The following is a 26,634-nucleotide window of genomic DNA, read 5'->3' as shown; positions in this document are numbered from 1 at the left end:
AGGTAGTGGAGAAATGAAACTGATATATTAACTAATTAGGAGGTGCAAAAAAACTAAATTTAAGGTCACTGCGGGCAAGACCGGCATACTTTATTATTTTTTTACTTTGGAGTGATCTAGTTGCGTATTATTCACCTACGTTACCGTTTGTAATCGCATACGATGAAGAATTTAATAATTAATAGTTTAGCCATAGTGACAGATCATTTTAATCATAAATTAAGCAAAAACATTAGTATTTTTAAAAAGACGGCGAGTAGACGGACTTCCCTTGTAGTTTAAGGGAAGTCCGTCTAGTAATGATATCAGCCAATCTATGGGTGCGTATATGTTCGTAGTCGAATTCCTAAAAAGAATGAATCAAGACAATGAAAAGTGTACTTTCAACTTGTTAATATAGGGTTCAGATTCGAAATAAACGCCATTTTTCTAATATAAAGGCAAGTCCGGCATATACTACGAAAATGGGGTGGTAAACCTTTTATGGCTAATAATTACACGTAATTATTTTTTGGATTACCGAAATAAAAGACCAATAGAAATTTTAAAATGTACTTTATTAGTTTCTTTTAATTTACTGAGATGAAAATTTAGGAAACTAACATCATGCGCAATGTCAGGAGGATTTGTCGATACCTTATCAAATCGTTATAATATTAAAGTCGCAAAAACAGTTGCTAATCTCTGATTTAACAAAAGTCCGGCATATGACGGACTTGCCTTGTACATAATAGACGGACTTTCAAAGTTAGTCAAATTTTAATGTGATAAATGGTGGAACGTATAATTACAAAACTAAGCCAATTTCTGATATTTTAAACACAGAATAAAGATAACTGGTTCTTATGCTACTTACGTAGGTACTTTCTGATGCACAATCTTGTCAAAAACTATTTTTAACAAAATTTTTTCGAACGGCTGTCGAACTATGACTTCGAGTTCAAAACACGAAATGACTTATTTAGGCGGATTGCTCTGAAATTGGTTGTCACAGCGCCATCTGTTTTAGAGTGAGGGAACTAAAACTGATTAATCGACTAGACTCCAAAGCGGCATACGCCTCTTAATTCAAAAGTTATAACGTGTAAACGGACTTGCCTTGTAGACGGTCTTGCCCGCAGTGACCTTACTTACCAAATGGACCCTAGGCTCCCATGGACCGTGGCAAAGCCGGGACATGGCTAATAAATTGATACTGATGCCTATATAACTGCAAATTAAAGATCTGAGGATTAACCTGTCAGTTCCCAGTGGCTCCAATATGAGTCGGAATTGTATGGATTTGAGAGGTCCTGGGAAACGAGGGGTTAATTTCCTGTACCTACATACCTAGGTGTCATAAGTACATGATACGACGCGTTACTAATAATCTATTTTCAAGTAGGTACCTATACCTAACGCATTAAACTAAGTTACCTAATAAAACAGTAGGTATTTTAGATCACTGTCTAAGCACTAGAAATACTAGTAGATTGGTATGCCTAAATGCCTGATATGGTTAGGTATCCCTAATTAATTAGGGTTCCGTAACCAAACGGTAAAAAACGGGACCTATTGCTAAGACTCCACTGTCCGTCTGTCCGTCTGTCACCAGGCTGTATCTCACGAACCGTGATAGCTAGACATTTGACATTTTCACAGATGATGTATTTCTGTTGCCGCTATAACACAAAATACTAAAAAGTACGGAACCCTCGGGGGGCGAGCCTGACTCGAACTTGTCCGGTTTTTATACTATATTTCTCGCGTCGAATGATGGTCTCATGCTATGATACCTAATTAATTTGTATATGGAGTTATTGTCACTTTTAATGTTTATAAACCACAGAACAAGTAGAATGGCGATGCGAGCAGGGTACGTGTCGCCGCCGGTTTTGAGCAAACGCTCGCACGCTACTCGCCCGCGCTGACCGAAAAACGAAGTAAACATGCCTTTTGCGCCACAATAACGTTCAAATTAAGAAGCCAGGCATCAAATCTGTCTAAAGGACCTATCCATTCACCACGCACACAAGTTTTTACTACCGTTGCGCGAGTGTTAGTAAATGTGGAGAGGAACGAGCAGCGACACCGGTTTCGATACTAACTGCGGGCGATAGCCGTTCTAACCTCTTTAATATATTCTGTGTTATAAACATTGCGTGGTATTGTTTACAAAAAACAAGGATAAAGATGGGCCGTGACAAAAAACTCACATCCTTATTAAGAGGAACAATTATCCTTTTTATCTTAAGGAAGTTTATGAAAAGGTTTCAACAGATATAAATAAGGTCTTTGCCTCAAGGATAAAATGACAGTTTTATTATTTTCTTATTTTATATTAAAAACTTATAATAGAGTGTGGAGGTTAATTGAAGCAAACTATAATATTTTTATTTAAATATTCACACAAACAAAACGGTATAATATTTTTAAATCAGTTCTGTTTGATTTTTACCTTTTTTATCTACCTACTATTCAGTCCGTACCTACATGAAGATCGTAGTTAAAATAGTGCGTAAAATGCGTTTATCAGATAAATCGTTGGGTTAAGGTTGTACATTTAAAACAAACTCGTATCTATCATAATCTACGAATATCTACATAATCACAATTATCCTTTGTATCGGCGTCTAATTTTATTATTAGATGTTTCAGTGCGCTTTTTTTAACCCTGGCAGAAATAAAAGCACCTTGATTTTTTGTATCCGAAAACTGACATTTAATTTCAATTCACAGGCCAAGATGGCAACACACCGAAACCAAAAAAGGTTCTCGACACCATCATGAAACCAGCCTACATTCCGGCAGAAGAAAAACATGGTTCCTACTGGAAGAAAGCAGCAAGGACCACGATCAACGCTAAAATAGCAGAAACACTGAATACGAATAAAGCTCATAATGGCATACTGTTTGTTGGTGATGGGATGTCCCTGGCTACTGTCATGGCGGCCAGGACGTTTGGTGGACAGCTGAACAACGGCCTGGGGGAGGAAAACATTCTAGAGTTTGAGAGATTCCCTGTTACTGGATTGGCTAGGGTAAGTGAAAAATGATAAAGATAAAAGCTAGTTTATTCAAGTAGGCAATAGGCATGTTACAATGCGCTTATGAACATCAAATAAAGCTACACCGGCTCCAACCCTACACCTCTGCCTCGAGAAGATTTAAATTCCCCCTCAATTGGAGGAGGGTATCCCAATATGGGCCCGGCAACAAACTCGGCGGAGCACATCTTTTCAAAGTTAATCATCTTTTCAAAGTAAAATGTTAATCATTTGGTAGAATGCTGACTAAATATACAACGGTGGCGTAAAAAGGGGACGCGGATAAGTAGAGTAGTTTTTATACAAAACGGCAGACTAATAGTTACCCAACACCAAGAGAGTGAAAAGCATTTGGACGCGCCAAAAATGCTGCGAGAGCCAATCGCAATATTGATCTGATGTAATGTTTTATGGTAGGTACATACATATTTTCAATTTATACAAAAGCTTGGTGCTAACAAATGCATCTTTATCTAATAAATCAAGTAAGGTAAACGTACTGGTGCTCGACGCGGTCCCAGTACCTACATGTAATCTTGAAACTTAAGTCATTGTCAATAGAGGTGACAGCAGGGTGTCATCTATTGGGCATTAGCATGTCGAGCACTCGTACGTTTACCCTATTATCCCACGACTGGTGGACTATCGGAGTCAACATGTTTAGTAATACTTTAATAAACACAAAAGTTTATGTTTCACCTTCTGTTTGCCTATGTGCAGACGTGCATACTCGTATCCTTGAAAATACCTATATCAAAAAAAAACGCAATCAGAACCAACATTTTATTTTATCACTTAACTGTATATTTCTTCCGCTATCGGGTAATTCCAATAAGGAAATTCGGTACTAGTACACTCAAAATTACATAACCTTTGTGCCGAATTCTGGTAAAAACCGATACGATTGTCTAGAGCAGCGGTCGGCAACCTTTTAGCAGCCAAGGGCCACATAGTAGTTAACGAAGTTGACGCGGGCCGTACTTTGTTAATATTTATGACTATCAGACATACGGCTATATTCGAACTTTAAGATACGTCAAATACTAGAGATTGAAACGATATGGAATGGATATGTCAGTGTCAAACAAGTGTCAAAAGTGACGATTCTTCAAACAAACGCGTCACTTTTGACACTTGTTTGACACTGACATATCCATTCCATATCGTTGCAATCTCTAGTATTTGACGTATCTTAAAGTTCGAATATGGCCGATTGTCGTTTGTCAATATTACATAGGTACAAAATAGCCAGGGATGCTCGCGGGCCGCGGGTTGCCGACCGCTGGTCTAGAGCGATCACAATCGAGGTACAGTTAGCTACGGGATTGGATGCAGTTTTTGTCGAGCTTAAATGTTTGGTACGGTAAAGGAATTTGATTTCTATACCATTTTGTACAGTCAAAAAATATGCATGCACACATCTTACTTAAAAATATGTCCCACTGATCTACGACCACGTCACACTTGGAGGATATAATCAAACGGAGACGCCATGTCTGTAATTTAACGACATTCTGAAATAACACGAAATTTGACATTGACATTCAAGTAATCTGTCTGGTATTATGGCTTCTCTACACGATGGGCCAGCGCCGGCCACTCCAAGGGACGCATTTATGCGTTAGAGGGAGCAAGTGATATTGCTATTTCATTCTACCGCATGGCTGCGTCCCTTGGAGTGGCCGGCGCTGACCCATCGTTTAGAGGAGACCATAGTTTTCGTAAAATGAGAGCATAATCGATTCTCGAAGCTTGCTGAGTTTATGATGCACCAAAATAAGGTAATCAATGATAAGCAAACGCCGTGTTTTATTAGTGCTGAAATATCGGAAACTCGTGACAAAAACATATTCTTTTTTTATTAACTGCAGTCATATTACATGTAGTAAACTAGTCATAAACAGATCGTAAAACAAAGTAGTTTCACATAGGGATAACAGTTTATAGGTTGTGTGCATGCAAGTTATAATTTTATCACACAGATTAATAAAAAAAAAATTAAATATAATTTATTATCAGGCAAATAAAGCCCATAGATAGGTACATACCTTACAAACTAGCATAGGTACATACAATAATAACATTTTAAAAGTTAAAAAAACCGGCCAAGGGCGAGTCGGACTGACGACGAGATGATATATATCGGTTCGGAGGTTTAAGCGTGAGAAGATATATACTTTCGCTTTTATAATATACTAGCAACCCGCCTCGGATTTGCACGGGTTATCAAATTATACATAAACCTTCCTCTTGAATCACTCTATCTATTTAAAAAAACCGCATCAATATCTGTTGAGTTATTTTAAAGATCTAAGCATACATAGGGACAGATAGACAGCGGGAAGCGACTTTGTTTTATACTATGTAGTGAAGTAAAGTTTACCTAAATTACCATATTAACTTGGTTTATTACAATTCAAAGTAAAAAAGGCGTAAGTACTTATTGCTGTAATTGTATTATTGCCGTAAAATGGGGTGAGTAGGGGCAAAACTGACATTCAAACCTCGATAACATTTTATTTTTACATATGCTTACTGAATGGTGTATAATAATATGTGTTCCGGACGTTTGTATTTTAGTTTTATTTTATTTTGGGTTGTTCAATTTCATAACTTTGACGATAAACAGGAAATCCCACCTCACCCCGTAGTCCCTCGTAATTGGGGTGAGATGGGATTTCATACAAAGGTGATTTTGAAAGATTGTTGGATCGATTTTTTTTTTATTATGAGTTTTACTATAGCTCCGTTTTAAATTGGAATACATTATTTTTGTAGCAGTAGCTTTAAAATCCCATCTCACCCCCCTTTCATCCCTTCTCTCCCCATTCATAACCCAACTCTCCCCGCGAACCCTACTCACCCCATTTTACGGTATGTAAATAAATAACAATTGAATGTTAGTACATATGAAGCTACTCTAATTACTGAATGGTTCGGAATTTATTGGAAAAAAAGTATTAATCACGCAAAAACTCCTCAATTGTATTTTTTTTTCCGTGTAACTGTTTATCCGTCTTGGATGACTGCTTACTTACAACACAACAAGTGACACTGCTCTCTTTATTGCCAAAAACAAACGACTTTTATCTTTAAAGTGATCCCATTAAGGTACTTAATCCAAAAAAACAAAAGCAATTTGTGCCGGTCACAGAAAAACCCAAAAACCGGCCAAGTGCGAGTCGGACTCGCGCACGGAGGGATCCGCACCATCAACAAAAAATAGAGCAAAACAAGCAAAAAAAACGGTCACCCATCCAAGTACTGACCCCGCCCGACGTTGCTTAACTTCGGTCAAAAATCATGTTTGTTATATGGGAGCCCCACTTAAATCTTTATTTTATTCTGTTTTTAGTAATTGTTGTTATAGCGGCAAAAGAAATACATCATCTGTGAAAGTTTCAACTGTCTAGCTATCACGGTTCGTGAGATACAGCCTGGTGACAGACGAACGGGCGGACGGACGGGCAGCGGAGTCTTAGTAATAAGGTCCCGTTTTTACCCTTTGGGTACGGAACCCTAAAAAGTATTGAAATCGTCAGCACTTGTTTTGATCTTCATTTTATATAACCCGTTCGTAATCGACCATTCACCTAATTATATTACAAAGATAACTGTGATTGGTCATAATCGTTTTATCATTAGTATAGTAGGCCAAGAGCAGCTTATACAATAGGATATAGACTAATTAAGGCAATTAATTACCTAATTTCACTTCACTCTATATTTCTATAATCCCTCGCCAAGGGGAAAAGCACTCACAAATGACAACTTGCGAACCCTACACAATCCCATTTCCCTTGCGCTTCAAATTCTTTGATACAGTTCTGCGGGCGCAGCATGGTTCCATTTTTATCGCCTGTCTTACTTACATACTTGTGAGAATGTGACAGGCCTGGCCCCTATTTCACCACGGTGACAGGTGCGACAATTGTCGACATCACTGTTACTGACGTCACAGGCCTCCATAGACTACGGTAACCGCTTACCATCGGACGGGCGGTGTGCTTGTTTGCCACCAACATATTAATAATAAAAAAAACTCCATTATATCGCCAATAAATAAGTACTTATTTTGCGAAGCTAATGACAATTGTCATAAGAAACGCGACAATTGTCACGAAATTCCGGCACAGAACTCATTTCCTGTCAAGAATGACTGTATGTTCTATTAAATCGTGTGACAATTGTCATCATCATCATCATAAACTTCGAAAGAGAAATATCTGTTTTGTGGCAAACAGGAATACGGCCCGCCCGATGGTAAGCAGTAACCGTAGCCCATGGATGCATGTGACGTCAGCAACAGTGACATTTGTTGAATTGTCGCACCTGTCGCCGTGGTGAAATAGGAGCCTGTGACGAGCGATAAAAATGCGACCGTATATCGGTATCATGGTCGCGTTTTATCACCTGTCATGTCACGCGTCACTTTCGCACTTGCATACTTGTTAGAACGTGACAGGCATGGTGACAAAATGATAAAGAGCCGGCCATCTTAGCCCTTCTGATCTCTCTTCTTCTTCCTCGCGTTATCCCGGCATTTTTGCCACGGCTCATGGGAGCCTGGGGTCCGCTTGACAACTAATCCCATGATTTGACGTAGGCACTAGTTTTTACGAAAGCGACTGCCATCTGACCTTCCAACCCAGAGGGGAAACTAGGCCTTATTGGGATTAGTCCGGTTTCCTCACGATGTTTTCCTTCACCGAAAAGCAACTGGTAAATATCAAATGATATTTCGTACATAAGTTCCGAAAAACTCATTGGTACGAGCCGGGGTTTGAACCCGCGACCTCCGGATTGAAAGTCGCACGCTCTTACCGCTAGGCCACCAGCCCTTCTGATCTGTTAAAGTTAAAAATTGGTCCCTAAAATTACTTTACTATTGTCAGTTAATAAACATCAATCCTCCAACAATCGTCATAATATCTGTTAGACTGTCACGTTCAAGGAACTCCCGCGCAGGGCCGCACGTCTTCTGACGTCATCGCCATTTCCCATGCGCTCCAAATTTTGCCAACCGACGCGACGCGAATGCCGTCTGTTGCCGGTTTATTGACAATATGACGCATGAATTTGAATGGAGTAAACGTAATATTATTTTTACATAGCTACAATTTATAGTTGGAATTTCCTGAGGTGAATTTTTGGGCTTAAATCTGTTAGACAAAAGTGTTTTTTTTTATGCAGTGGCTACTGCCGCTATGTACTGCTACTGACTATGTCATAAGCGAACTCCCGGGAACAAGCCCGTTTAAAAAGCAATTTTACCATACTATTTATATGGTTCAAATTTAAGTAGTAAGGTACCTAACAGCTCATTCGGAGATAACAAGTTTGGGTGATGTAGAGCGAGCGGCCGCCCTCATTCAGGTAAAACTTTTTGGAAATAACAAAAATACTAAAATTTATATGATTAAATGATATAGGAACTTATTTAACATTAAGGTAGAGTAGATTTATTCGAGTTTGAAGATAAGCAACTTTATTGTTCTTAATATTAGCGAGATTTTTTGATAAAAATAATTTGCCTGTATAGACAAAGCAAGACAAGCATGAAGCGAAAAATAATTACCTACAAGATTGCACTATCAAAGGCTGATTGAGAAATGGTACTGATCTGTAAAATGACGCAAACATTACAATTATTATTACTCAGTTATCCCCGTGATCATGACCTTCGTCTTAATCGTAAAATGTCCAGATCTGATCGTTCTGCAACGTTTAAAGATTTTTTTACCATCGATCACACTGACTCTTATTACTATCTTCTTAAAGTCGAATTTTGCGATTCGCAAGATACAATAACAATGAGGCAGACAAAAGGAGACAGGGTGACATTCGTTTTAAATACAATGTTACAATGCAAGGAAGGAAACTGGAAGGAAATTATCACGCTGCCACTTAATCATGGCTGATCGTATACAAGGTTGAAGCATTGCTATAGCGAAGATTCATGTAAATGTAAAAGATGTGTAAAGTTTAAGAAAAAACCTAGGTACAATGTACAAATTTGCCTGTCAAATACCAAACGGTCGACCAAAATCGCAATGATGTGAAATGTCATCAAAAGTGTTGAATTCAGAAATAATATGTGATTACGTAAATTATTTGCTTTTGTAAAATTAAGGTAGATATGTTCCAAGATATAACCACTTACTGTATCTCCTGAATAGAGCTCATCGTATTTTGTAGTCAACTACCGCCTCGCGCCTCGACATCATCTTGCGCGCGATACTTGTAGACTATCAGCCCCTTTCTGTCATAATCAAATGCTTATAACTTTTATAGAAATATTGAATCACATAAGAAAAATCCTCGAAGTTGTACGAGTACTCTTTATTGCACACCTAAGAGAACATTGAAATCCAAATTATAAAAGTAGATGTAATCTAATCTTTGTATACAATTGGCTATAACCTAACTTCTCTTTCTTTCTAGACATACTGCCTCGACGCTCAAGTCCCGGACTCCGCATGCACCGCCACATCTTACCTCACTGGCGTAAAAACAAAATACGGTGTCATCGGGCTTGATGGCAACGTCACGAGGGCCGCCTGCAGCCCACAGCTTCATAAGGCCAACTGGGCTACTTCTATTGGGGAGTGGGCGTTGGAAAAAGGGATGGATGTTGGTGAGTAGATGATAAAGTACGGAGTCCTAGGAGTTGTTGGCAACGTGATGAGGTCCGCCTGCAGCCCACCGCATCATAAGGCCAACTGGGCTAGGTCTATTGGGGAGTGGGCGTTGGAATAAGGGATGGATGTTGGTGAGTAGCTGATAAAATACGGAGTCATAGGAGTGGCAACGTGATATAAGGGCAATTGCATAGGCTACAAAGTGGCTACAAATATTGGGGAGTGCTGAAGCAAGGATTGGATGTTGTTGTGTAGATGATAAACTAAGTATGGACTCATTGGAGCGATTAAAGTTAATGAGCAACTCGCAGATTATTAAGCGATCCAGGTTAGGTCTATCGGACAATGGGCGTCGGAGAAAGCGTTAGATGTTGGTCTGGGTCATAATGGAAGAACCACTTCATCCCGAATAACACCCATTTTTGCTAAGACGAAGATACTCCCAAAGTATACCTAGATTGCATTCTATAGAGCCAGAATTCCCCAGCTGTTCATTAAGATTATAGGTTCAATTCGTCAGTAAAAATGTGTCAACTCTTCAATGCCTTATAGCATCGGTATAATCTAGGTCCTGCTCCATATTTAGATGGCCAGGTGTAGGTATCAAAATAAACTCCCACAAACGAAACTCTCAATAAGACATGACCTCGTCTTTTGTATACCAATATACGTCCATTGCGATATCATCTCCGCGCTGAGTCCCTTGGGTAGGTACCGGCAAAAAAGTTAACTGATCGTTTTTGTAACTTATTGCAACGAATTAAGGTTTATCACTGGTCAGTTCAGCATGTAACTGTTCTAGTATCCTCGAACCAAACTGAAGACTAATGTCAAATTACTATACACCCAAGGCCAAAAGTATGCAATCAAGGTTGTTTTCTTTGTTGTAGGTATATTTGAATTCTAAATTTTACATTAGGCAACCTCAAAAGAATAAAAAATACAGGATAAATATCAAAACATCCTAAACTATTGTTAAAAAGTAGATATGTAAATAGGAAAATGTTATAATACCCTTTTAATTAACACATACATTTTAACAAAATGTTTAACTGGCTACTATCATAGCCAGCATTTGAGTATTTTACTTATATAATGTTGTATTATTACTTTAACCATTTTTTTATTAAATTGTCAATGTGTAGTATACAATCCATCGCTTAAAAAAAAAAACATTTTTCTACTGTAATACAAGCTTGTTTCCATACTTTTGGCCGAGAGTGTATCTCTTTCACTCTTGCTACGACAGTGTAAAAGTGTGAAATGAGAAGTTTTACTATCCCGGTTGTCAGTTTGGTTTGCTGATATAGTCCCTGGTGCAGACTTAATTATACGGCAAATGATGATGATGGAATTTCCTTTTGCAGAGTTGCTCCTTTTGACTCACAGATTGATTTAGGAAGGGGAGCCAATCGAATTTTTAATGCAAAATTTTGACTTCAGGGGAGGTGCCCCCCGAAATTTGTAAAAAATAAAGTTTTGCTATTTGGTCAAGTTTGTTATCATTTTCCTGTAACTCAAGGATGCTAAATTCATGTCTGATATTTAATTTATATGGTTTCATGTTTACTTATTTAATAAAATCTCGGACCTAAATAATTTGAAAAAAATGAAACATTAAAATTTGCTATTTTATTTTTTTCGGAATAAATGCCAAAATTTTCCTTATTTTAATATATACACAAAAAATATAAAATTTATAAAATAGCCCTACTGTTCCTCGTTATAAAAAGTATACACATGGCATATTTATTTCTAAAAAATGTGAAGAAAAATATAAAATGTAGACCTACTTTCGACCACAAGCTCACCGAATAGTATACAACGATGTGTGTTACAGCTATTAGAATTACGGCGTTTGATGATGAGATACCTTTTAGCATAATGAGTCCTTAGAACCCTTAGATCATTTTAGAAAGGAGAGCCACCTTGATTTTGGGTACGGTCGGGATGAAAAGGTTTGGGTGATTTGTCCCATACAATCATAAATTTATGCAAGCACCTGTGTAGGTTTCTGCAATAAGTTTGGTGACATTCTTGAGTAAATCAAAAGGATGAAACCATTTAGGCGATTAAATCTTCAAAATACAAAATAATGTAAATATTGACTAATATTTACATAATTTTCCTGCGTATAGCTACGTCCCTTAAATCGGATTAGGTTGTGGACCGAACATAAACAATGTTAAAGAGTGTAAACAAATATATAGGTAGTAAAATCTTTAAAATATGAAATAATGTAATTATTAGTCCATTTCCCTTTTTTTTTCTTTTAATTTTCTCGATAATGACACCAAACTTAATGCAGAAACCTAAACAGGTGCTTTCATAACGTTATGATTGTATGGGACAAATCACACCCCACCCTTTCATCCATACCGCACCAAAAATCAAGGTGGCTCTCCTTCCTAAAATGATCTAAGGGTTCTAAGGACTCATTATGCTAAAATCTCATCATCATCAAACGCCGTAATTCTAATGGCTGTAACACACATCGTTGTATACTATTCGGTGAGCTTGTGGTCGAAAGTAAGTCTACATTTTATTTTTTTTCTTCACATTTTTTAGAAATAAATATACCATGTGTATACTTTTTATAACGAGGAATAGTAGGGCTATTTCATGAAATTTTTATTTTTTGTGTATATATTAAAATAAGAAAAATTTTGGCATTTATTCGGAAAAAAATAAAATAGCAAATTTTAATTTTTAATTTTTTTGACATTATTTATTTGAAACCATATAAATTAAATATCAGAAATGAATTTAGCATCCTTGAGTTACACGAAAATGATACCAAACTTGACCAAATAGCAAAACGTTATTTTTTACAAATTTCGGGGGGCACCCCCCTTGAAGTCAAAAATTTGCATCAAAAATTCGATTGGCTCCCCTTCCTAAATCAATCTGTGAGTCAAAAGGAGCAACTCTGCAAAAGGAAATTCCATCATCATCATTTGCCGTAAACCGCACTTTTTTGTCGTGTGCGCCAGGGACTAATAGTATAAGTATGATCTTTATTGTGGTAGACTGCTGATTTGAGCTTAGTGAATATAACGTTGACGAATATAAGTACTGACCTGCCATGTCAAGAAAATTCAAGAGGATTTTTGAAAAAATAAGTGTAGGCTTTTAAAGTATTGGCAACGATTTACTCTGGATAGATTTTAATGAAATAAGACAAGTTTTGAGGGAAATACAAAAAGAATATATTATAAAAACTTAAATGAAGATTAACATGAAACGTTGCTAACCGCGTATGTATGGCAAGAGAGTTTCCTAAAAGTCAAGATTAACTTCCATGCGCTGCGTCGTGTTGCTACTGGTACAGCGGCAGGCGCTTATGTTTGTGGCCTATTTCCAACACCCTCCTCTGGGCACAAACCCATTGCCATTGAGAATGTCTGATGCTTCGGCCGGTGCAGCCCCTTTGTGAGAACATCGGCCAACATATCTTGAGTGCTTTTGTAGCGAACGGAGATTTGTTTGTTGGTTATACGCTCCCTCACAAAATGGTAGCGTATGTCGATGTGCTTGCTTCTGGCGTGGTAGATGTCATCACCTGAAATGCTAATAGCACTTTGATTATCGCAAAACATGACAATTGGTATACCTGACATGGTGGGCCAAAAATCTTCTTCCAATTGTTTGAGCCAGATGGCTTCTTGCGTTGCAGTAGCTAGTAACATATACTCCGCCTCAGTGCTCGAGAGAGCTATTGTAGGCTGCCTTTTAGAACACCAACTAATGGCGGCACCCTGAAATGTGAAGACATATCCAGAACAGGATCTCCTATCTTCGGTATCGGACGCCCAGTCTGCGTCACAGTAGCCTACTATATTGGCATTATTTTTCTTGAAGGTGAGTTTTAAATCTTGTGTACCTCGTAGATATCTTAAAACTCTTTTTGCTGCCATCCAGTGCTGTGCTGTAGGTTTATTGTTGAATCGGCTTAATTGATTTACAATATAGGCTATATCAGGTCTGGTGCCTTGAGATAAGTATAAGAGACACCCTATCAACTCTTGGTATGGGATATCTTTTAAGACATCATCATCATTTTCAGCCTTTTTCAGTTGCAGATTAGCTTCACACGGCGTGTGCACTGGTTTGCAGTCACTCATATTGAAACGAGTAAGTACCTTTTCTATATACATAGTCTGATCCAGAGAAATTTCATTCAATGATTTTTCATGAGTAATTCTAAAACCAATACAACATTTAGCTTCACCCAAATCCTTCATATGAAACTTTGTACTCAGTTTATTTTTTATCATATTGACAGATTCTTCGTTATTGAAAAAACATAGTAAATCATCCACATAAACTGTCAGAAATAATATATCTTTTTCATTGACTATACGATAATATATGCAGGGATCTACTCTGGATCGTGACATTCCTATTTCTAATAAAGCTGCATTAAGCTTTTTGTTCCATTGTCTGCTGGCCTGTTTCAGACCATAAATGGATTTTTTAAGTAAGCATACTTTGTCGCCTTCTTCAAAGTAGGGTGGCTGAGACATGTAAATATTTTCATCAATATCACCTTGCAAAAATGCGGTCACTGCATCCATTTGATGAATTTTTAAATTATACTTTACAGCCAAGCCAATTACATATCTTATAGAAGTGTAGCGTACCACTGGTGCATAAATTTCTTGATAATCTATGCCCTTTTTCTGTTGATAGCCTTTTACGACAAGTCGTGCCTTCAGTCTTGATACATTGCCCTTCTCATCTGTTTTAGTTTTATAAACCCACTTGCAGGGAATTACTTTTTTATTTTTAGGCAAATCAACTAATGTCCAAGTATTATTATCAAGCAGTGATTTATGCTCTTCTTTCATAGCATGTATCCATTGTTCTGCCTTATTACTCTGTAGAGCTTCAGAAAGACTTTGTGGATCCTTATCTAAAATGCTCATTGCAGATTCACCGTTCATGCACATAAACAATGCATCAACATTCGGAGGATCAGCTTCATATATTTCTTCTCGACGACGTGGCCGAAGATCCCTATCTATTTGGGGAATTTCAATACTCTCTTCAGGAATATAGGACTCATCATTAGGATCTGAATAAACTGATACTGGTGACGATGACGATTCAACGTTTACAAATGTACTATTCAGTTCATCGGTTCCAACGCTGTTATTATCATCACTATCATCATCATCCTCTTCACTCTCTTCAGGTAAAGGTAAGTACACTGTTTTAGACTTTGGTAAGTTTAATTCTTCCTTTTTGTGAGACTTTATTTTTTTATTTATTTCCTGTGTAGCATTATTTCTTTGATTACTAATCCTTTTTTCTTTTTCAGGTGCAGATGTATCATCATGTACATTTCCTTCATGTCTACTATTCTTCCTTTCATTACTAATTACTTTTTCTTTTTCAGGAGCAGATTTATTATTAACTATATTTCTTTTTACAGTGGCCTCGAGAAATACGACATCTCTACTTGTTATAGTTTGCTTATTTTTAGGATCTATGAAACGGTAGCCCTTTACGGAGTCACTATAACCGACAAAAATCAACTCACGGGATTTTGGATCCAGCTTTTGGCGGCGTTCTTTAGGTATGTGTACCATCGCTTTGCACCCAAAGATCTTCATGTAGCTTAAATCTGGTTTCTTGCCTGTCCAAACCTCTTCTGGAGTGATGTAAGAAAGGGCTCTCGTCGGCGAACGATTTATAATGTGCGCTGCCGTTACCACTGCTTCGCCCCAGAAGTTGTTCTGTAATTGAGCATTTAGTACCATACATTTAGATCTTTCAATAAGAGTTCTATTCATTCTCTCGCTTAATCCATTTTGTTCCGGTGTATATGGATTTGTAGTTTGGTGCAATATGCCAAATTTCTTGAGATAATTGTCAAAATTTTTATTTACGTATTCTTTGCCATTATCTGTCCTTAGGGTTTTAATTTTTTTATTGAGTTCATTTTCAACTCTTGCTTTATATTCAACAAACTTATCAAAAACTTCAGCTTTACTCTTCATGGTAAAAACACATACTTTACGTGAAAAATCGTCTATGAAAGTGACAAAATACCTGGCACCTCCAAGTGATGCAGTTTGCATCGGTCCACATACGTCGGAGTGGATGACTTCTAGCAACTCGGTTGCTCGGGAGCCTTCACCTGGAAATGGCTGTCTAGTCTGCTTTCCTTCAATACAACTTATGCATGTTATATTTTCTTTACACGGAGACAATTTTACACCGGTAGTACAATTTGGAACTTTTTCCATGTCTTTGAAGTTTAAGTGACCCATTCTTTGATGCCAAACAAAATTGTCATCATCAGCAACTGCGGCGGGCATAGCATGAACTTTTTCTTTAATTGTATTAAGCTTATACATATCATTAACTTCAATGGCATCTGCTACTCTCAAACCAGTTTGTTTATTGATTATTTGGCAGCCAGTTTCATCAAATTCTATTTTACAGCCACTTTTTATTGTCTTACTGACAGATATTAGATTAGTGCCAATATCAGGTACATAAAGGACATTTCTTACCTATATTTCACTTATGTTTCCATCCATGTCAGGTACTTTGATTGTTACATCACCGCAACTCTGTACTTTGAGTATGTTATTATCAGCGATTCTGATGTTTGTTACAGATGATGCCCTTTCGTCCTGGAGCCATTCTCTGTGTAACGTCATGTGCCTCGACGCACCCGAATCCACATACCAGTTCAGCGAGTCATTGTGTGTGGTGGCACTGGTGGCTGAAAAAGTTGCAATAAAAGCATTATCTTTACTATCTAATTTATTTTTCTTATGCCAACAGTTTTTGCTTAAATGCCCGTGTTTGTTACAAAAAAAACATCTGGGTCCTTTTGATTTACTTTGCCCTTGCCCTTTGTTGTCAGTCTTTTTATTCTCTTGCCTTCTGGAGTTTGAGTAAAATGCAGTTGTATCCACAGTTTTTACCTCCTGTAACAATTTTGTTTTAATGGAATCGGCACTGATTTTTACTCCGGAACTCTCAATAGCCATAATCATGGGTTTATATACGTCTGGCAATCCCGCTAGCATTAACGTTCCCAGCCATTCATCGTCTACTTTAAATTTAATGTTTCTTAAACGATGTGCGGATGACATTATTTTATTTATGTAATCTTCTATACTTGCGCTTGTTTCTAGCGTAGTATTTATTAAATCTTTTAGCAAGCCTACTTTTCGAGTCAAGCCTGAGTCCTCAAACGCTGACGTTAAGTTGTCCCACACCTGCTTGGATGTTTCTGCCTCTCTAACGTGCACATATATTATGGGGTCGATAAGCAAAATAAGTTTTGACTTAGCTTTAACATCCTTTTTAGCGTCGACTGACGTGCCGGTTTCTGGTTCAATACATTGCCATAAATCTTCCAACTGCAAATATGCTTTTACGGCAAAACTCCAAGTGGCATAATTTTCTCTTCCAGTTAATTTTTCAATGCTCAATAATCCATTATTAGACGTCATTATAATGTATTACACTTGATATTATGCTGAAAAAGAATCCTACTTGGTGACCGTTTTAGGTTAGAATGACTTTAAATTTTAATTGAACTATTTCACTTTAAAAACACTTTGACTTTCAATTGTTTTTTTATGTAGGCATGGGGCGGCCCATAACCTAATGAAATAAGACAAGTTTTGAGGGAAATACAAAAAGAATATATTATAAAAACTTAAATGAAGATTAACATGAAACGTTGCTAACCGCGTATGTATGGCAAGAGAGTTTCCTAAAAGTCAAGATTAACTTCCATGCGCTGCGTCGTGTTGCTACTGGTACAGCGGCAGGCGCTTATGTTTGTGGCCTATTTCCAACAGATTTCGGTAACAGCTTGATATCATGCAAAATGTATGCTTGGTTGCCACTGACGTGGTATATAAATTTCAAAAAATACGTAGGTACATTGTTGGTTGTCATAAATCATAAAATAATGATTGCCATGACCTTATCGCTATTTTATTTTATTGCAAGTTAGGAAATAATTAAGTAGGTATATAATGTTGTATATTTTTCATGCGTTTAAATTTCTCCATATTAAACATATATTGACCGATTTACCACGTTTCGTTATATATGCGGTGATTTATTACGGTGATACATGTGAATATAGGTAGGTGCAAACAGAGTAAAAATGTACGCGCCATTTGTTGCTAAAGTAGAATACTCCTGGTTTAGTACACATTAGCCATTTTGCCCGCATGATTACGCCGCTTTCATAATCATCTCAATGCACCTTGTATATCAAATCACTCTTAAGGATGACTCACTTTAGACCGGTACGTGTGCGGGCCGGAGCTTCCGGAGCTTCGTTTTCTATGGAAAGCATCACATGATCACCTGTCATCTGCCTGGTCTAACGTGAGTCAACCTCAATCAATCTACCTAAAGGATTTAGTACAAGGGTCAAGGATTACTAAAGTGGCAAAGGAAATTTCATATTACCGACCTGTCAAATTACATGACTAATATAATATCTACATAGGTATTAGGCAATTTTTAGGGTTCCGTACCTAAGTTACTAAGACTCCGCTGTCCGTCCGTCCGTCTGTCACCAGGCTGTATCTCACGAACCGTGATAACTAGACAGTTGAAATTTTCACAGATGATGTATTTCTGTTGCCGCTATAGCAACAAATACTAAAAACAGAATAAAATAAAGATTTAACGGGGCTCCCATACAACAAACGTGATTTTTGACTGAAGTTAAGCAATGTCGGGCGGGGTCAGTACTTGGATGGGTGACCGTTTTTTTGCTTGTTTTTTTTTGCTTGTTTTTCCCTATTTTTTGTTGATGGTGCGGAATCCTCCGTGCGCGAGTCCGACTCGTTGTTGACTAGGCCCACTCAGAAGGTGAATTAGTATGACTGTGCTGGGTATCGAAGTAATGCTAGAGTTATCCTTGCTACTAATGTTTCACTTATAGGCTACAATAAGATAGTTTTGTATAGATAACTTGAAATTTCATATCATCCAATTTAAAGATACTTATTATACCAGAACGATTAGGAGATAGGTATGTAAGTATAAAAAAACAACGTCTGCGACTTATTATGGATAGTTTTATCCATGTGGAAAATAACTGTCAATTTTTAACACCGTGGGACAGAAAGTGACGGACACCCGGGACACCGTTTTATCACCTCTGTCACGTAGACAGCAGACAAGAACGGCCATCATATTCGTACTGTATTTAATCACATGTGTAAAATAAAAAAAAACAGCCAAGTGCGTGTCAGACCACACATATTGGAGGGTTCCGTACCCTCATACAATATAGTTCTTAGTTCTATTTTTGTCCAATCGAAAAATCTGTTAATCTTTTCGACGCCATGTCAAACACAAAAGCTGTCACGCTGACGCCACGTCAGCATGTCACCGAAGTGTCAAAACTGAAATTGAACTTTATGCATATGCAACTAGGTCTAATATGTTGCTCTGTGCTCTGTGGTCTGTGACCGATTAATCGGTCTTTGGGGTTGAACCTACGGTGCGGATATATCGGTCATTGGCGTCCAAAAGATTAATAGCATTGCGATTATTACGAATTAAGCAAGATCATAATTGAATAATCGTAACGAGAAGGTGACTCATATATAATACAAATTTACGTTTGAGCTAGATAGCATAATGATTTAAAGTATTTAAACGTTAATTTATTATAAATGGCTTATTAATAATCTTTAATAGTCTACACGTGCTTACATACCTACATTGTTTATGATAGTCGTCAAGCAAGCAATATAAACTACAAATATGTAGCTAATACTAATAGTTCACAAGAAGAGTGATTGATTATTTTAATAGGAATGGTAACATGATAATACTAAATTATTTTTGCCTGATAAATACAAGAATAAAGGTCTCTGCCCACTACACCGTATCATACCATGACCGTGCTATGAACGTGTCCGGCAAAAAAAATATATTTGTATTAAAAAGTATGAGACTAGCCCGTTCCGTCACCGACCATACCTGTAGCGTGCCATGCACGGACCGTCAAAAATTGTCGGCGAGGATATTTTGCCGGTGCCGAAACGCTCCGTGCACGGCACGGAACGGTGCGTGCAGGCGGCGAAACGGTGAGCATACGGGTTATGACCGCGTATGGTGACCGTTTTAAGCCCGTTATAAACGCGGTGCCGTATCTGTTGCTCGCTCTTGCCAGTATGATAACAATTCGCTCGCTCTTCTTCGCGCCATTGGTCATTTTGTAAATATTAATATTTCATATTGCTTTTCGATGACTAAGTAAATGAAAGCGTGAAGTAAATTGACGTCAAGTGTCGGTACTTACATAACAAATACTGTATAACAATTATTTATTGTTATTCTTCCTTTTTTGATTGCTTTATCGTGCATTGTTCTTGACAAAGTTTGCCATAAACGTGCTGTGATATATTGATGACTCCGTCCGTTTCGCCTCGTGTATATTAAATATTAATTTAGATTATTTTAGTGCCCTCATTAATAAGAATAAAAAGGTTACGATTTTCTATTAACGTTGGGATGTAGAAGAATAGTATTGAAATAATGGATATTTTTTTTATAATTATAAGTTGATTTTATTGCACACTTAATCCATAATTTTGCTTAAGATCCAAAATTGCCCTTTATAGAAATGTAACGTTGATTTTCATTTTCATTTTATTTGTTATTTTATATTTCTTTTTAGTGAGACACAACATTAGTTTCTTGTTTATAATTTCGGAACGTGTAACATTTATGAATTCATCGTATTTGAACCAATATCTATAATAGGACTACAATCGCTTACGCATACTAAAAAGATTACTTGTATACTTAAATGTCTATTTGTTCTTTCCAGGTCTAGTAACAACGACGCGCGTGACCCACGCCTCGCCGGCGGGAATGTACGCACACACGTCGGAACGTAACTGGGAGTCCGACGCGGACGTTCCCGACGAGTGCCTTCAGCTCGGCTGTCGGGATATAGCGCACCAGCTGGTTATGAACAACCCGGGACGGCAGTTTAAGGTAACTAGTGTGACCCAGCGGGAATGTACAAGTCGGAACGTAACTGGGAGTCCGACGCGGACGTTCCCGACGAGTGCCTTCAGCTTGGCTGTCGGGATATAGCGCACCGGCTAGTTATGTATAACCCGGGACGGCAGTTTAAGGTCACTAGTGTGACCCAGCGGGAATGTACAAGTCGGAACGTAACTGCATGGGAGTCCGACGCCGACGTTCCCGACGAGTGCCTTCAGCTCGACTGTCAGGATATAGCGCACCAGCTGGTTATGAACAACCCCGGACGGCAGTTTAAGGTAACTAGTGGGACCCAGCGGGAATGTACAAGTTGGGACGTAACTGGGAGTCCGACGCGGACGTTCCTGACAAGTGCTGCAGCTCAGCTTTAAAGCTATTGCTCGCCAGCTGGTTATCAACAACCCGACACGGCAGTTTAAGGTAAATTCAACGGTGAACCAATGCGTAGGTAACATCATTTTTTCGCCATACGAGCACATAATAGTCTCTCTTTATATATTTATGTCAATATTAGGTACTTGTACTTTAAACATTCACTCTTTGATTATGATTACCTAGGTAGTGTATTAATTATGGTTTACCGCATAGCATATATGTTTGCATTACCATTTAAAAAAATAATGTTATTATAAGACAAGTTCGTTTAGAGAGCATTTCAAACAACTTTATCGCCTTTGTTTCACAGAAGACATATTTAAAGACGGATTCGTTCTAACGAAATATGCATATCGTAAAATAAGAATACGAACGACTAAAGAACATACTTGATATAGTTAAAGCATTGTGTAACAAATTCAATGTGAGTATATATATCATTAAGCGTTGAAAATTAAATTACGCGCTTTTTATTTACTCAACGTAGGTACTTGTTTTCATGTATAGAAAAACATTGTAATTTCGTAGCTAAGCGTTAAGACTTCCAGACAAAAATGATTATCCTGAAACGAAATATCCATTGTTATTCTTTTATCAGTTGTTATTCGACGAAGAAAAACATCGTAAGAAAACCTGCATATATTATTGCCGTACAGAAATTCAAGCCGTCGCATTGGGTTAGCGTGGCATTATAATTATAGCCCAAACTCTCTTAGTGTAAGGCCTGAGTGGACGCTCGAAGCGGAGCGTTCGGCGGGGCGTGCAGCGTGGCGTCGGGGTCAGGAGTAATTTGAGCAGCATGCACTAAGGCCGCTCGTATACGTTTGTATTTGTTTAACATGCACGCCGCACGCCCCGCCCTGCTGCACGCCCAACTCGAGCGTCCACTCAGGCCTTACACTTAGTCAGAGAAGACCTGTGCTTAGCGTTCCAGGTATATCGGGCTGGTGATGAGTAAAACAGTAAAATTAGTGCAATGACTCTTTTAATACAACTTACTCTTTTAAATAGTGTTTAGTTTTTTAAGTTTATATAAAATGCATATATATGTTAGTCTGTAAGGTATTTGTAATATGGGCCTTGTTGCCTGATTTAAAATGTTAAATAAATAAATAAATAAATAAAATAAAAATACATAAGTTCAGCCAGGACAGTTGCAACTATGGGGCAAATTCAATTATATTATAGGTACTCTAAAAATACAAGAAGAGTCTAGAGCTAGAGGCACTTGTAACATGGCCATGAATACAAGTGGTTGTAGCCTTTTTGTGTTTTTAGAGGAGTTGCATCTGCCCCATAGTTGCAATCGCCCTGGCTGACCTTACGTTTTTAATTAAAGTTTTCCATATCCATACTGTGACCAATTTTATTTTAGGTACTTACACTTACGTCATGGAGTATTGCTCTTTACACTTAGATTTTACCCTACGATAGTGTAATGTATGCGGTTGTTAATATTTATAAATCTTAAAAAAATACTGTACCTATTTATTGCTCTTCATCATCTTCCTAGGGGAGCCTGGGGTCCTCTCTCTATATTTTATCTCGGTATTTATTGCGGTTATGGTAAAATAAAATGCGGAAAAATCAACATTACCTATTGTATTGACTGTCTTCACGTCTACAATCCTTCTATGTCTATTTTTCAGGTAATAATGGGCGGAGGCCGACGCGAGCTTCTACCCAAGATACAGAACCCGTTGGTGAACAGTACCGGTAAACGATTAGATGGACTGGACCTCACGGAGTTGTGGCATATTGACAAGACGAAGAAAAACGTGACGCACCAGTACGTTACTGATAGGAGCGAGCTCTTGAAGGTAATTAGAATAGAACATAATAGAATAGAATATAATTTATTCGTAAGCCCAACAATACAGAATATAAAAGAAAACACAAATTAAGAATAAAGTGCCACGAAATGGCCTCATGTTGCTGGCGGCTTCCAGCGCTGGTCTTCCGATGAGACCATCAAGTGAGAAGTATCACGGAGGCGGATTACTAACAGCAGTACGCTTAACTGATCATTGGTAGGTCTTATTTATTGGTAAAAAGGATTAGGAATTGTCGAAAAACAATGTGAACTATGGTTCTTGGGTCAACCACGCCTGTTGTTTTTTTCTAAAGTGAACCATTCGAAAATAATCGCTCCGAAACTCCAAAAAATATCCCCTAGAGGAAGTCCTAGCTTTTGAACGAGAGTAGCGATTATTTCCCGAAAATCGAATTTTACTGGAAGAAAAATTTCCATTCGCAAAATTTACCATTATATTCTTTCTCACCTGTTTCTCACTAGCTTCCTTTCCCGGAAGCATTTTTAACCAATTCGCATATTTTCCTATTATAAATAATTATAAATATAAATTTCAGTAGCTTATTTTCCTGATACGTTTTCAAACCATTCGAATAATTTGGATAACTATTCTTATTATCTGTAATGTAAATCAATATTGTTCAATAAAATATGTTGGTTCTCGCACTGTTTTGGTCGCAGTTCACCTAAAACACACTCCTCCTCGCTTCGCTCGTCGTCGTACCTAACTAGGCTCTGTCAAATTACACTCTCGATTTAGTGATTGTAAACAAATGAAATTTAGCGGGAAATTATGCGAAATGCGAAAAATAAATATAGGTACCTATAGGAAAATATGCGAATTAGTTAGAGATGCTATCTGGAAAGGAACCTATTCAGAAATTAAAAAGTGGAAAAATGTGCGAATGGCAGAAACCGCAACTAGGAAAAAACGATTTTAGGAAAATAGTAGCACCACTCTTTTGAACTGTGAATCCAAAAACAATAGTTTGCCTTTTTTTATTTTTTTTATTATTGGCCGGTCTTTTATTTAAAACTTCGCAGCACTCGTCTATATACCTTGTTATACGCTTCAAAAATACACACTGAATCTAATAAAAATCTTCCAGGTATCAAGCTCCGAAGATCTACCCGAATACCTGCTCGGCCTCTTCCATGACGACCACTTGTCCTACCACCTGCAGGCAGAGAACCAGCCCACATTAGAGGAAATGGTCGAGGTGGCCATCAAAATGCTGAGCAGGAGTACCAAAGGATACTTCCTCTTTGTTGAAGGTGAGAATGATTAGGTATTTTCGTACTAGCTGGAATAACAACAAGCGCTGGTAACCGCTGAGGTTTTGGACAAGTATCACACCAACTCTTCTTAAACGTAAGGATGGAAGAGTTTCTTTGAAGTATAGCAACGAGATTAGAGCTTTAAGGTTACAACCTTTTGACCCCTGGAGACCTAGAACCAGCCCACGCTCGAGGAAATGGTCGAGGTAACCATCAAAATGCTGAGCAGGAGTCCCAAAGGATACTTCCTCTTTGTTGAAGGTGAGAATGATTAGGTATTTTCGTACTAGATGGAATAAAAACAAGCGCTGAGTTTTTGAACTACAAAGTTTTACACCAACTGTTCAACGAAGGGTAAGAGTAAGTATTATAACAACGAGATTAATAGAGACCTAAAGTGTTTCTATGTGCCTTTTTTCAAGGGATATAAGATAATGGGATAAGGGAACCACGCTAGAAGAAATGGTCGTGATGACCATTAAATCTACATTATTTTTCTTATTAGACTGCGAGCCAGGGTATCGATTCCAAATCACGCCTGGGACTGTATCTTTATTTGTATCTGTATTTTCTTAAAACCCATATATATGATTATATGCCTAGAAAAAGTTTTTGGTTTGCATTCCTCGAGCTTACAGGTTCTCTCTTCTACTATTTTTAATTAGTCGAAAACGTCTAATTGGGCATATATATAATTATGGGTTAATTTCACATTTTATATAAACGTTACCATTCTCTATCCAGGTGGCAGAATAGACCACGCACACCACGACAGCCTCGCGCACCTTGCCCTCGACGAAACCGTGGAATACTCCAAAGCGGTCAAAAAAGCCAAAGACCTGACCGACCCTGAAGAAACCCTGATCGTCGTGACCTCTGACCATGCCCATACTATGACCGTAGCTGGCTACCCTTCTAGGGGTAATGACATACTAGGGGTTGTGGATACGGCGACTGGAGATGATGGGAAGCCATATACGACGATTAGTTATGCAAACGGGAAGGGAAAGTCGATTGGGGATGATGGGACGAGGGTGGACGTGACTTTGCACCAGGCGTTTATGGCACGTGAGTATTTTTTTAATTTTGTTGAAGTGTTGTAGTAATATTTACCGTAGATTTAAAGCGGGTGCCGCAGTGCAACTTCCCATAAGATGAGTACGATTCCAACAAAATTTCCTTGATATTAATCATCCCTACGTACCTAATATTATAAATGCGAAAGTATTCTCTGTCTGTCTGTTACCTCTTCATGCTTAAACCGCTGAACCGAGATAGTTTGAGGCTTGAGGGAGGACATCGGACAGTTTTTATAAATCATCATCATCAACTTACGCAGACGAAGTCGCGGGCAGAAGGTAGCGTTACTACAAAACATATGGCATTGTATTTGTATAGCCTTATTTACTTCAGCTGTTATTTTGCCTGCCTTACTTTGTTATTTATATAGAAGTACCTCATATTAAGTAAAATATCTGGGAGACCGAGCTTTGCTCGGAAAACATATAAAAACTCAAAAATGTGCGTTTTCCCAGAGATAAAACCTAGCTAGATCGATTTCGCCCCCGAAAACCCCCATATAGCAAATTTCAGCGAAATCGTTAGAGCCGATCCCGAGATCCCCGAAATATATGTATAAATAAATATACAAGAATTTCTCGTTTAAAGGTATGTTGGTAAATATAAGTTTTAAACTAATGGAGATTTTCATAATTTTATTCGCACACTTCAATTCAAATGATATTTAAATTTGTTGGCATCAATATCTACTACTCCTACTATATCTACTACTACTAGTCTACTTTCTTTACGTCATTCAATCACAATACTAAACCTATCCCAATGTCCAGGTGACGTCAGCTACGTATACCCCGGCCTAGTCCCACTGGATTCCGAAACCCACGGAGGCGAGGACGTAGCTGTCTTCGCACGAGGCCCTTGGCAACACCTCTTCACGGCCAGCTACGAACAGACCGTAGTCCCACACCTCATGGCCTACGCCATGTGTTTATCAGACGACCAGCATGAGAACTGCAGGTCGAAGACCAGGTTTGGACGGTTATATCCGTCTAGCGCGGTGGTGGATAGACCTAGTTTGGTTAGTTTAAGTATTTTGGCTGTGATTGTTAGTGTTAAGTATTTATACTATTTATAGTTTAGATTTAAGGTGTTTACGAGTAGTTGTTGTGTTTTGGGAGTATGCTGTAGTTTTACTTATGGTAAACTACTGTTTGCCTTAGCTTAAAATTGAGTCACATTCTGCAACATTTGTACCTCCCTGATTTCGCAGGTTGTGTAAGTTTTCATAGCAATGCATTATTAAGATTTTCCCGTATAAGATTACTCTCTCTCTGTTTCTGGTTTTAGGGGCATGATGCTAAATGACAAAAATGAGTTAAGATTGTCATACTAAACATATACTCCCATATTGGCCATGGGACTAACCAAAATTTGCAAAAAAAAATTTAATGGACACCTT

At 38.0% G+C, this 26,634-nt stretch overlaps 1 protein-coding gene and 1 long non-coding RNA gene across 2 annotated transcripts in view; both read left to right on the top strand.

Annotated features, from left to right (window-relative positions):
• Nucleotides 1-26,387, top strand: part of LOC134653100 (membrane-bound alkaline phosphatase-like) — a 32,808-nt gene extending 6,421 nt beyond the window's left edge. The window contains exons 2-8 of the mRNA XM_063508399.1: nt 2,719-3,020; nt 9,471-9,663; nt 20,508-20,677; nt 22,714-22,884; nt 23,987-24,152; nt 24,900-25,223; nt 26,006-26,387. Of these exons, the coding sequence (XP_063364469.1) occupies nt 2,719-3,020; nt 9,471-9,663; nt 20,508-20,677; nt 22,714-22,884; nt 23,987-24,152; nt 24,900-25,223; nt 26,006-26,310 (1,631 nt within the window). The 3' untranslated portion in view covers nt 26,311-26,387. The remainder of the gene's footprint in view (nt 1-2,718; nt 3,021-9,470; nt 9,664-20,507; nt 20,678-22,713; nt 22,885-23,986; nt 24,153-24,899; nt 25,224-26,005) is intronic.
• Nucleotides 14,631-16,441, top strand: LOC134653118 (uncharacterized). The gene is made up of 2 exons (XR_010097235.1): nt 14,631-15,248; nt 16,299-16,441. It is a non-coding gene; the product is annotated as an uncharacterized LOC134653118 (long non-coding RNA).
• Nucleotides 26,388-26,634: the final 247 nt, after the last annotated feature.

Source organism: Cydia amplana, chromosome 12 (assembly GCF_948474715.1).
Source record: "Cydia amplana chromosome 12, ilCydAmpl1.1, whole genome shotgun sequence".
NCBI classification, from domain to species: domain Eukaryota; kingdom Metazoa; phylum Arthropoda; class Insecta; order Lepidoptera; family Tortricidae; genus Cydia; species Cydia amplana.
The sequence above is the reverse complement of the archived record's forward strand: the minus strand, read 5'-3'. Positions and strand labels throughout refer to the sequence as shown.